We start from the raw sequence: 12695 nt of genomic DNA, 5'->3' as shown, positions 1-12695 counted from the left end.
AACTGATAGCCCAATCAGGATAGAACAGAATGAGAAAGGGGCAGGGGTAGATTGCAGATGATCACCACCACCACAAAGGGCATCACTAAATCATTCCTACCCCTTGTCTGTTTCTTGGGCACTCACCGGCACGCCATGGGACATGAGGGTATTGGGGTTCATGAGGGTGACAAGCTGGTGCAGGAGGTCAGGCTGGCTATCAAAGAGCTCAGGTGTCAGCTTCTTCATCACCTCCTCCAAATGTTCTGCTGCAAGTGAGGGTACCCCATACCAAGTCTTCGGCTCACCCCTGTCCAAGTGGAAAGGGGACACATAGAATGGTCACACCTGTGGTCCTGAGAGAGTTCACCCTGGCTCCCCAAGGCCCCACTCACCAGTGGAGGTAGTTAATAGAGTAACTCCAGTGATCCTCAATATGCCAGCAAAAGGCTGAGAAGACCATGCCCACATAGAGCCAGGGCACCTTCATGCCAGAGATGTCCGCATTGATGTGGCACAATACAGACTGCTCCAACACTGGCATCACATTGAGGTTCCATCCACTGGTGGCATACTCCTGTCAGGTCAAGTATTTATAGAAAGGGGATGAAGGTTATGCTAAAGAACTGAGATCTTTAGCCCAAAAAACCTTACTTAACTTTGAGGTAGCAGACCTTTTTGAAACATCTAAGAAATATTATAGGTATTCTTTCCACAAAATATATACACACAAAATTTCAATTAAATTCAACTTTGGGGAGGTTGATAGATATACTCAGCGACCAAAATACCTGCAAGTAAAAAGTCCTTGTTCTGGACCAAAATGCACCCTTCCCTTGAGGCAGACCTGGGCCCTCATTTTTTCCTGCACATATCAGCCCAGTCCCTGAACTTCTCATGAATGAGCCAGGCACGCTGCCAGGCATTTCATACATATTCTCATTTACTACTTCTAACAAATTTGTAAGGTAGACACTATCCCCATTCTGCAAACAAGGAAAAAGCCAGTCTCATGGTTGGAGATGACATGCCAGTACTAGGCTGTGTTCATTATATACGTATCATCTTATCTAAAGCTCACAGCAACCACAAAAGGCAGGCATAAAAATCTGTATCTTACAGAGCCACTGAGTCTTTTAGACACTAAATGACTTGCCTAAGCTCACACAGCTGACATATAATCATGAATCATCCACTTACCTCCTCCTCAGGGGTTAGGTGCCGCTTACTGTCACTGACGGGGAAACCGCTGCCAAATTCTTTGGAATGGATGTCAGCCCCATACTCAACAGTCACATCTTCCTCAATACTGTTTACCAGCCGCCAAAACTCCTTCTCCACGAGTTCCGTGGGTACCATCTGGGGAACAGGAGTAGTGAATGACTGTGGCCCATCATATCCTGGCCCCATTAACCCAGGAGAGCTAAGATTATCAGGCACCAACACCTATGACCCTAGCCCTGACACTACCCCAGACCTCCATCACCTACGTGCACGGGCATGTTGAAGTAATCAGCTTTAAAGGAGTCGGCCATCTCGCCAAAGCTCTGCAGAGTGTATTCCCGGGTAGCCTGCTCAAAGCCAAAGGCTTCAGGGGGGCGTTTACACTCCTGAAACCCAAAGGAGAACATGTCACCAAGGCAGAGGCAAAGAGGCAGAGAAGCCTCAAAAGCGGAGCTGGAATATGGGTAGGAGTAGGGAAGGAGAATAGCCCTACATCTGCATTCAAGGCCCCTGAGGCAGGCTTCATTTAATAGCGCCACCTTTTTCTCCTAAAACTTCAGATTACTTCTCCAAAAACTTCTTTTCATTCCCATGTATGCTACCATACTTTTGGTCTTCTCTTTAAGACTTTACTATCTAAACTATGGGCTCTGACTTAAATTGCTATCCTATGCTCTTCTGCCACCATTTTTTCTCCCAAGCTAAAATGTGAGTTTCTACAGGGTGCTTAGGGAAGCTGGAACTACAGGTTTGGGAAAATGGCAGTGAATATTATAGTAGCTTGGTGGATGGCAAAGGCACTAGCTTCTACAGTGCCATATGCTACACTGTTCCTGTTCTTGAAATTGTCTCAGAGGACTGGATGTGGGTCAACCTCACTTTGTAGCTACATCCATGGCTTTAGCTGAGAACTGTACATACCCCAGAGTCAGACACACACTCTGCTCATGTCTGAAAAATAAATGTCAATCTGGTCCACTGGCCCACAATCACTTAGAAAGCCAAGTAGAGCTGATCGTCTTCGTTGTCTATGATACCACTGGTATCTAAACTCCTCCCCAAAGGAATCTCCACCATTACCAAAGCCATTCGTGATGCACTGCCCTGGTCTCTTTCCTCATGTCTGTGTGTATGTGTGTGTACGTGTGTGTGAGCATGCATTCTCGGTCTCTGTAACCACAGTTGAAATCCTAAGATAAGGCAAGAGTGACTATCAACATCTGTTCTCCAGGAACCTAGAGGGAAATATAGATGAGCACCCAGAATTTGGATGAAGGTAGGAAGCTTATGGAACGAACCCGGCAGACTTCGCAGGCCTCTTAGTTCTCACTGCTGTTTCAGCTGCTCTCCTTACTGCCTCTCTTGCACTAGGTACATCCTCTCCATATACCCTTGTTCCTTGTTCCCTCCATCCCCCAGCCTAGAACACTTGCCCACCTCTTCTAGCAAAGTCTACATAACTGCAAACCAATTTAATTATCATAACAGAAGGAAAACAACGAAATAAATATTATACCCACATGATGGACCCCTACGAGAAAAACAAATCATACCCATGAGTATATTTAATAATTTAGAAAAATGATTACAACAAATGAAAACATACATTAAGATCCCAAATCTGTTAGACAGTTCTATATGTACAAAAATAAAAAGATGAGAAGAAAATATGCCAGACAACTAATAATGGTTGTCTCTAGGTGGAGAGATGATAGGTAATTTGTCTATTTTCCAAACTTTTTGGAAAACAAACAAACAAACAAACAAAAAAACCCAAATAGAAAACTTGGAAATCAAAAGAACAATTACTTTTTCATAGTCCTGTCCTCCAAATCTCAATCCTGACACCTACTCTTAGTCACTTTCTTCTCCTCAGAACTTCTACACCTCCGCGTTTCTAACATACAATTTAGCATTTGATTATATGTTATCACGTACAACCTGTCTAATCAGGACTCTCACCTCCCCAGGTGGTCTGGGATCTCCCGGAGTATACAAGCAAAGGCTGAGTCTCCTCCTCCTCTTTTTCCCAAAGCACTGCTCAGCCTATCCCCGGCCCAGGAACCCAAAACATCAGACTGGCTAGACTAGGAGGCTGTTCTCAATAAGGCCAGAATGAAGGAAGATAAGATACCCTATGAGGTAGACATGGACTGGGGCTGAGAAGGCCTTACCGCCATGACACACTTTGGGCATCGCCAGACACCCTTAGGAATCTCGGGGAGAGGAGGCAGCAGGCAAAAGATGTGGTAGTTGTCATCACAGCCATCACAAAGCAGAAGTTTGTCGTCCTCATCCCCGCGAGAACACATCCGGCATACATATGACTCGATCTGCCAGGGGAGGAAGGCAATAGTTCACCCACCAAAGCCCCGTCTAGTTTTCATTAAGCAGACTCCTCCAGAAAGGAACCAGGTCCACAGAGCTCTCCATGAGACACCTATAGTGCTTGCTGGCCGGATCATTCACAGCCCTGTACAGGCTAGTCATACTAGGTCTGGAGTTTAAATGCATGCACGTACTATCTCCCCAAATAAACTGGTAGAGCTGTGAGAGCAGAGTCTTTATCATTCAATCTTGAATCCCCTATTTTTATTCATTCGATAAACACTTACTGAACACTTATGTGTTCAACAGTATGCTAGACTCTGCGGTACAGTGATGATATGGCATTTGCCTTCTAAAGGCATATAGTACTCCAAACACGTGTTTATAAAAATTAAAGGGCAGTGCGGAAACTGCCAATAGCGGCCCATAAAGGGTACTATGAGAGCCTAGAGAAGGAAGCACTCAGATCTGCTAGAGATAAGGAGAGACAGCCTTGGGGAAGGACTTCACTGAAAAGATTAACACTTGAAACTGAAATCTGAAAGTAAACTGCAATGGGGCAGAGCACAGGGGGAAATTCTTCTACGCAGAAAAAAACAGCATGTGCAAAGGATGACAAAAGAAAGAGCATGGCACATCTCAGGGAAAAAAACAAACATACCTACAAGTAGTTCAGTGTGGCTATAGCAGAGGAGTGAGGTGGGCAGTGCTGGGGAATGAGGCTAGAGGTCAGCAGGGACTGGATCATGCATGGTAATGAGGAGCTTAGCCTTTATCCTGAAGCAATGGAGAGGGAGTCTCCTTCTCTGGACCCTTCCAGCACTTCATGTTGACAGTACTTGATCACCCTTTCTTGTTCTTTGTTCCATGTGACTTGGCCTTGTTTCCCCAATTAAGTGAGCTACCTGAGGGCAGGGCCCACCAGGCCCACTTTTCTGCTTAATGCAACCTGGTCCAGTGCCATGCTGGGGAAATGCTCCTTGAAGGGATGAGAAGCAGAGCAATAGGAAGTCAGGGCTGGGTCCTTACAAACTGGGCATTGCTGTGGTTCCTCCGCAGCCTCATGGTCATCTTGGTGCAGGGCTCTGGGCTGTGACTCAGCTCCTCCTTGCTCTCCAGGAAGGTCCTGGGTGAGGCTGACTCCACCTTCACATCCCCACCTGAATCCTCCTTCACCACCACGGTGGGGGGACACTCAGGCCCTTCCTTATCTGGGAGAGAGCAGAACAGCTCTAAAGTATAGGTCTAGAACAGTCAGGGCCCCAACTCCTTTCCCCAGGTGAGACCATCCTTAATACTACCCAGACTATCAGGACTCACCTTTCTTCCGCAGAGTCTTATCCTTGGCCATGAGGCCCAGGCCCATCATTTTGGGGCCTGCCCCATAGATCTGTAGCTTCTTCAGCTCCGGATTCTTTTCAATGTCTTCTTCTGTGGGTTCGGGCTAGAAGAAAAGGGAAATGAATCAAGAATGCTACCTGAGGCAGACTGCTCCATCCTAAAAGAACAGGTTAGACTATATATCACCTGAACTTATGCCAGGGGCTGAGGCATGGGCAGGCCAGGGCAAGAATTCAGAGCTGCTTTTTAGAGACTGGAGGTAAATGAGCTCCCTCCTCAGCTCTCTCTTGGAAATGAATTAAGACAGGATCCCAATTTTCCCAACTGTAAAATCGTGAACATTAACTCCTATGTTAGAGTTACAAGGGGTTTGGGGAACAACATAAAGAAATCTAACAGGATCTGGCACTACTACTAACTGGCAGTGACTACTATGATGTGCTAAATTACATGCTTTAGTAAGCCCAGAGACAGTATCTAGAAGAATGCCTGGCACATAAACTTCTGCCTGAAGCTAGGTTATAGGTATAAGGAGAAAGAACAGTTCTACCCCTATGAGCAGAGTGAGTCAGGAAAAAAGGACAAACATAAAAAAGATACTGTATAACAGGTCAAGACCCAGCTCAGAAGCTCAGCTGAGAGTGGAGTAAAGAGGAGTGAATTCGGAGAGGCATACTACTGTTCAGAACTAGAGAAATGAGAAAAGGGAGTGTGGAACAGGGAAAAGAGCCTTGGCCAGAAGGCGAAAGAGGACTCTCTCCACCCCTAAAGCCCTAAGTCAAAAGAAGGACTCACATCAGGCTGCAGTCTCTTGGCCCGCCGACCATAGCTGTTGAACTTGGAAGGCTGCACAGATTGTCGAAGAGGGATGCTGTGGGGTTTGTATTCCTTGTCCTTTTCTTCATTATCAAATGGACGTGTGTTGCACTGCTGGGAACAAGTGAGGGCTAAGGGTCAGGGCTTAGGACCTCAACCCCCAACAAAGGGCAAAGACTTCCCTCTACCTTTACCAGGTGGAACCAAAACTGTGGTTGCACCTCCCTGACCCACACCAACAAGCTCTGCTCAACTGATCTTTACCACTGACACCAGCACACACTTTGGGAATTCTTTTCATGCCTTTGCTTATGCCATTTCTCCTTCCAACCACCTCCCTACAACAATCTCCCCAACTAAATCAGACTCCATCTCCTCCAAGACCTCTCCAGTCCAAAAGATTTCTCCCTCCTCTGAATTTCTCTATCAGTTAAAACCTTGTCACATAACAGAGAGTAGGCTGACCCTACAGGTAACTCCAGAATCTCTGACCCTGGGTAGTGTGGGAAGAGAATGAGCACCACTAGAAAAGGGTGGAGTCTAGCTCCCAGGTCTCTAGTTTCATTAAGAGCAAGTGTTGAAGCCTCCTTTTACACCGGCCTGGCATCCTTACCACCAGGTTGGCTCCAGACTGGTACATCTCATAGGGGTAAACGATGCGTTCATAGTGGGAACGTAGCAGGGAGCCAATGTTTTTGCCTGGTGGGTAGTTGAGGCGCTGGGCCACCCGGGCCCACCGACGGTCCTTGCAGATGGCTTCATAGCCACCTTCCTCCACCACGATCTGCAAGGACAAGCAGGAAGGGATGTGGATGCGCTGTGTGTATGTACCTGATGGAGGAGGCCTGCAGGAAGGGCAGTAAGGACAACTAGCCCATCACTGCACTGGGGGCTACCCCCTCCTCCTACCACCACCACGTAGACTCAAACTGTAGCCAAGAGATGCCCAGAAGTACTGATGACAGCTTGTGTGCTACCAGGCTGTAGTGCATACTGCAGCCTAGAGATCCAATATCCAAACCAAGGGAGCCCCCAAAGTAACAAAGGTATTAAGGTCTGGGGTAGGGAGGGGTTTGAGAAAAACCTGTTCTTACTTTGCTGAGGCTGTAGAGGTCTAAGATCCGCCGTTCGACATTGGGAATCTTTAAGGAGGAGCCCTGGATTTCCCAGAATTTGGCAATCTGGTCCAAATAGTTCAGTTTCACTCGTGTCTGGGCCTGAAAAAGAAATGGTTCAAAGAGGCTGACCCTTCTACCTGACCTCTGTCTTCTGGCCTAATCATAAGGGAAGGGATAGGGTACAGAGCAGCCCACTACCCAGGGCCTCTCCCAATGAACTGGATCTCAAACTCTAGAAAGTGCTTAGCCCACTTCTCTCTCATCTCTGCCACCTTCTAGTAGATAAGCCCAAGATCCCAAAATGGAGAGGGTCGGGTCACAATAGCCAAAGCTTTACATACACTCTTTCTCAATCTCCCTGACAGGGCTGGATGAGTGGCATCTCTTTTATAGAAAACCTCTGTTTCCTCAGTCACGCAGCAGGTCCCAAGAGATTTGAATGTCAGTATAATGAATATTAGACTATATTCATACAATGTGAATGTGTTGTGTGTATGTACATGAATATACATATTTGCTACATCAGCAATCATATTATAACATAAATGTATCAAAATAATATGCTATATAACTTACACAATATTATAGGTCAAATTTATTCAATTGAAAAAAGGTAACTGAATGTCAAATAACATGTTTCAGCTTTTCCTCTGCTAATTTGCTATATAGCCTAAAACAAATCAGTTTTGCTCTCTGGACCTGTTTTCTGATTATGAAAGGGAAATAAAACAACTGCCCAGTCCACTTACCCCAGAAAGATGGACTTATGAGAGGAACAATGAAGGCCTTCTGGAAACCCCAGAATTTTATTTAAGCTCTAGGCATGTTTCAGAGAATGAAGGCTCCAAAAGAGCATATTCATCTCTTCTTGTGCACCACAAAACTTTGTTCCATGGCAGCCGAAGGCCTAAAGAACTAAGAGATGGTGTACCAAAGCAGCACTAGCACCTGGCCGGTCCAGGACCTGATGCGGGCCAAGGATCCTATGAATAAAGCATGTACCATGCTTCCCTAAAAATCTCAGTGACCCAAGAAGAGATCCACAAGGCCCCAAGTCTATAATCACCTCACCCTGGTGAGAGAGCCTGATTCTAGGGAGAACTAAATAAGTCGCTACCATTCACTACCTTGCTCTGATCCTATTAGGGGGAATGGGTACAGGTCTTTCTATTTCATAGATGAAGAAAACTAAGGTCTATTTGTAGAAAGAAACAACCTATGGCTCCTTAGCTATGAGAACCCCTAAGGGGCCAGGAATTCTACTCCATCTCAACAAGTTAGTATTCCAAACTTGACCTCATCCTTGCTCCCCCCTCATTAGGCAGTACATCTTTCTAGAAAACCTGTCCCATACTAGGCAACACCTTGCTCTAGCTGTACCCCAAAAGATCTGGTCAGATCTATTTCTCTAGGATCTTGTACCCCTTACAAGAGATGATTTTTGCTCTGATCTGAACAGCACCTAGACTGACCCTAGGACAGTGATTCTCAATGAGGGGCAATTCTGCCCCCCCAAGGGACATGCAGCAATGCCTAGAGATATTTCTGGTTACCATAACTACAAAAGGGTACTACTGGCATTAAATTCGGTAGAAGCCAGAGATGCCGATGAACATCCTGCAATACACAGGACAGCCCTTCGTGACAAAAAATTATCTGGGCCAACATGTCAACAGTGCCAAGGTTGAGGCACTGTGGTCTAGAACAGGTGTCCCCAACCCCGAGGCCATAGACTGGTACTAGTCTACGGCCTGTCAGGAACTGGGCCTCATAGCAGGAGGTGAGCGGTGAGTGAGTGAGCAAAGCTTCATCTACTTTTGTAGCCACTCCCTAGCGCTAGCATCACGGCCTCAGCTCCACCTCATATCATCAGGCATTAAAACCAGTCCCTGGTGCCAAAAAGGTCAGGGACCGCTGGTCTAGAAGACAAATAAGCGTTTTTAGGTCATGGGTACTTGGCTGTGCCTAACATTCCCCCCACCCCCCAGAATACCTAGTAAGGCTTGTGGATACATAATAATGAGGGAGAGGAATGGTAGCATACTTCTAACTTACATCTTCCATGGGGAATTCCAGGATCTTACCTGGAACTGGCTTCAGAGCACCCATTCTCATTACCCCTGGACATTCTCAAGCCCTTAGTGGAAAACCTCACCGACCTATGCAAAGGGCCTGGACTTCCTATACAGAACAAAAGGGAGAAGGAAAAGTCTACCTGCCTGACCCTCTGCCCAAGTATGTAACCATTCCAGCCTCCACACAGACCTACCCATTCACCTCACCAAGCACCATGGAAAGAATGCAGGAAGCACAGGGCTGTGGATGAATTGGATAATGAGGCCACACTCACCTGGCCAAGCAAGAAAGGGCCTCAAGCCAGCCCCACACTTCTCTTTCGTTGAGCCAGGTAGGGTAGGTTAGTTGATAGGGGAGCTTTAGAAGTAGCAAACCTTTGTGGGAAAGGGACAGCTCCAGCCTTTGGGCTACCACATCAGAAATGCTAAATGCCCCCGCTCTTGGTTATATTCAGAGCCCTAAAGCTTCCTCCATGCAACTTCACAGAAGGCAGAATAAAGGCCTAGTCATTAGTGTATCTTAGCCAGAGAAGGTATGAGGGAAGAGGGGTCAGAGTTCAGGTAACCATTCTCCCAACCCCACCACCAGCTGTTAATCTTCTCACCTCTAGTTCATTCAGCCTCTGGATTCGGGGAGTAAATCTGAAGTTGTCCACTTCTACAGCAAAGGGTGGCTGCCAGTCCTGAGGGGTACAGAGGGGAAAGGGACTTGGGTTATTCCAGCAGAGTGCAAGGCCAGAGAACACCAAAAGCAGTTCAGCATCCCATTCCTACCTTCCCAAATCTCTAGCCTCCCCCAGACCTTTCAACCTGGCAAATACCCAACCCACTGTACCACACACAGAACTCACAACAGGGCCTTAGCAGCCCCTCAAATACATACCCAGTGCCGCATGCGCAAGCCCTGGGAAACTCCTCCCAAGTACCCCTCAACAGTAAAGTGCTAGGACTTCAGGAAATAGAGAGATGAGCCCCAAAACAGATGACCCCAAACTTTCTCTACACTCACATTAACCCTTCATCCCCTAGGCATGTACTGTAGGACACACAGTCTGGAAGTACTCGAAAGCACACAGAAGACCTGGGTTCATGTTCTAGCTCCACTACTTACAAGCTATATGGGATTTTACTTTCCTGAACCTGTTTTCTCATCTGTAAGGTGGGAATATGAATGCTTGCCTTGGCTTCCTCACAAGACCAATATGGAAAACTGAACTGGTTTTCAAATGAAAATATTATTCAAAGGGTGCCATCATTAAGACTTGACATCTAAAGATGACTCCACCACCCAATACACATGCAGGGTAGCTCAGCTCTGATTATGGCAGGATTTAAAAATCTGGGCCTTTAATGTCTGTTATCTCAGTTTAAAGGACCTGAGATAGACAATGCAGGAAAGAGCAAGGAATAGGAAGAAGAATCTGCATCATTCACATAGTCTATAAGGCTCCTGTGGGCCCTCTCTCAAACACCTGCCCAGTATAGGAAGAGGGAGGGGAGGAAGCTCTGCTGGTGGGGGTGGAAGGGTGTAAGCGCTGGGATGCTCAACTATGGTGGCAAAGAAAGGGAGGTTTGAGGGAAGACTCTGCCCTGCCAAGTTGGATTTTGTTGTGTCCTGCCCAAAGGATGGCTATGGAGCGCCTCCTCCCCAATGCCCTCCTCCCCAAAACCTCTCCTCTCATGCAGTTCTCTCGTCCCCAGAGCCCTGGCTCCTGCTGGGGTGGTGAAAAGAATCCACAATAACCTAGACTAATGCCCTCATTTTACAAATGGGGAAAGTGAGGCCCAAAGAAGAAATGTGATTTCTCCAACACTGCATGCTGTTAGTGGTAGAGCCAAGATTAGAACTCATGTCTTCTGACTGCCAGTCCAAGGTTCTTTGCACTACACCAGGCTACCAATGTTCATACGTGCATGGGGGGCGCGGGGGGACGCGGGGGGGGGGGGGGTGGAGGACAGTAAAAGAAAAGAAAAAGCTGTCGGCCTAAAATTTGCATGCACATTTTTAGAAAAGGGCCAGAGAACTCAAACTTGCAACCACACATACTTCCCCCACCCTCCAAAGAGAGAGCAAACACCTGGGGCTCGGTGAAGCGGGGGCAAAAAAATAAAAAAGACTAAAATGTTACAGCTCAAGCCCAGACAAGCTTCTCATGCCCTCCTGCCTCCTATTAGTAGGGCATTTCCCTCAGTGCAGGTAACCTAGGTAGAAAGGTGCTCAAATACCAAATTCCAGGCACCCCTCTTTCCTGCTGAATTAAGTTCTAGATAAGAACAACTGCAACATTAAGCAACCTGACAGGAAATGGCAGAACCAGAATCCTAGAGCAGAAGGAGCTGTGGGTATAACAGATAGCTGGGGAAGGTCCAGCAAACCTTCTTGCCCAGCTCTACCTGGAACCTGTGCGCTCCCTCATGCTGCCTTCAAGTCCCACATTCCTGTATGCTGAACGCTCAGTACATCAGTACTATCAGGATGGTGCTAAAAAGGTTGGCTACCTGATGGAGGAAGAAGGTCCTTGCAAGCTCCCCTGGGTCTACTCCAGGGTACCAACACTCTCTTCTCACCCATCGTTACCCAAGAATAGCAGTCGCCTGTCTAGCAATTCAGAACCCAAATTGCCCTTCCTCAGGCAAACTTCCATTTTCAAGCACCCACCTATACAGAGGTTCCCACCCTGGAACCAAGCACTACTTGGGTGAGTGCTTCAAATTCCAGCCAGGAGGCCTGGCTACCTAAAGGCAGCCAAGGAGCAGCCCTACAGGAGGAAGAAAAAAACAAAAAACAAAAAACAAAACAAAAAACAAAAAAACAAAAAAACAGAACCAAACCAGACAGCCAGGTCTCCTGAATTAAAGAGAAGCACACTGTTGAGGTAGAGAAGAGAAGCATAACAAAGGACGGCCCCCTGCATGTCATACACACTAGGGAGATGTCACTTTTCCCCTTCCTGGTCTCCCAAGGAAAGGTAACAACATCTGTACAAGGCCAGCCTGCCCAGATAAATCCAAGTAGAAAAACAGAAATTCAGGCCTCAACCACCTCCTTTTGTCAGATATTGTCTCCTTGAGGCTGCCCAGACTCCGGCTTCTCCTTTCTGCTAGCCTTCCTGACCTCTCACTACCCACTACCACTCCCTTACCATGGACAGGGATACCTCAGAGATCTGTGGCCAGGCTCCAACAAGGAAGAAATTAGCTTACCCAACACCACCCAGAGGATCCATTTGAAACCAGCCTAGATCTGTGGCAGAGCACCAGCAAGCACCAAGTTGAATAAGAAGGCCTGCGGTGCCCTCCTCAGGTGGCAGTGAGGTTTCTCATTCCGTTTCGGCCAGAGACACCAACTCAAAAACACCCTGTTCCAGGCAAACTCAATTCCTGCCCTTGTAATCCCAAGTGGTGACTAAATACACATATCATTTCTTCTCCATGCCAGCCTATCCTAGCCCTTGGGGGCCTTCTCCTGGCCTGAAGCCAGGCCTAGGAGTAAAGATATGCCCTTTGTCACTGACCTCTGGGAATCAAGTGTTCCAAAGGAGGCAGACTTCCATAGCTCCATTCTGTTTCTGGGAATCCAAGAATACCCTATCCTCTTGGACCTCCTACATCCTGGGACAGAGCAGAGTAGAAATCCTCTGAGGAGGACTCATACCCCACCAAGGTGACTGGTCTAAGCCTCCATAGAAGTCAAGTCTGGGGAGGGGTGATGTGCAGGAAAGGCCCAGATACTGACTTCAACTAGGAAAAGAAGGGGACAATTCCCTGAACCCCTCTCAGGGGAGCCAAATAGAGCAGTCGCTGTGAGAATGAT

At 47.2% G+C, this 12695-nt stretch overlaps 1 protein-coding gene across 11 annotated transcripts in view; it reads right to left on the bottom strand.

Annotated features, from left to right (window-relative positions):
• KDM5C (lysine demethylase 5C) overlaps window positions 1-12695 on the bottom strand; it is a 31761-nt gene that overhangs the window by 17619 nt on the left and 1447 nt on the right. For 5 of the 11 annotated variants that reach the window (XM_011383446.2, XM_011383448.2, XM_023525035.1 and 2 more), the window contains exons 2-12: window positions 9487-9564; window positions 6783-6905; window positions 6302-6472; window positions 5668-5802; window positions 4852-4975; window positions 4561-4742; window positions 3378-3536; window positions 1470-1589; window positions 1180-1338; window positions 375-556; window positions 127-289 (exon numbers count right to left, since the gene is read on the bottom strand). In XM_011383446.2, coding sequence (XP_011381748.1) covers window positions 127-289; window positions 375-556; window positions 1180-1338; window positions 1470-1589; window positions 3378-3536; window positions 4561-4742; window positions 4852-4975; window positions 5668-5802; window positions 6302-6472; window positions 6783-6905; window positions 9487-9564 — 1596 coding nt within the window. Of the gene's footprint in view, window positions 1-126; window positions 290-374; window positions 557-1179; window positions 1339-1469; window positions 1590-3377; window positions 3537-4560; window positions 4743-4851; window positions 4976-5667; window positions 5803-6301; window positions 6473-6782; window positions 6906-9486; window positions 9565-12396; window positions 12508-12695 lie in introns of those variants that run through there. The other 6 variants (XM_023525034.1, XM_011383444.2, XM_011383449.2 and 3 more) reach the window with 4 other exon arrangements.

Source organism: Pteropus vampyrus, unplaced genomic scaffold, assembly GCF_000151845.1.
Source record: "Pteropus vampyrus isolate Shadow unplaced genomic scaffold, Pvam_2.0 Scaffold518, whole genome shotgun sequence".
Taxonomy (NCBI): Eukaryota; Metazoa; Chordata; class Mammalia; order Chiroptera; family Pteropodidae; genus Pteropus; species Pteropus vampyrus.
The sequence above is the reverse complement of the archived record's forward strand: the minus strand, read 5'-3'. Positions and strand labels throughout refer to the sequence as shown.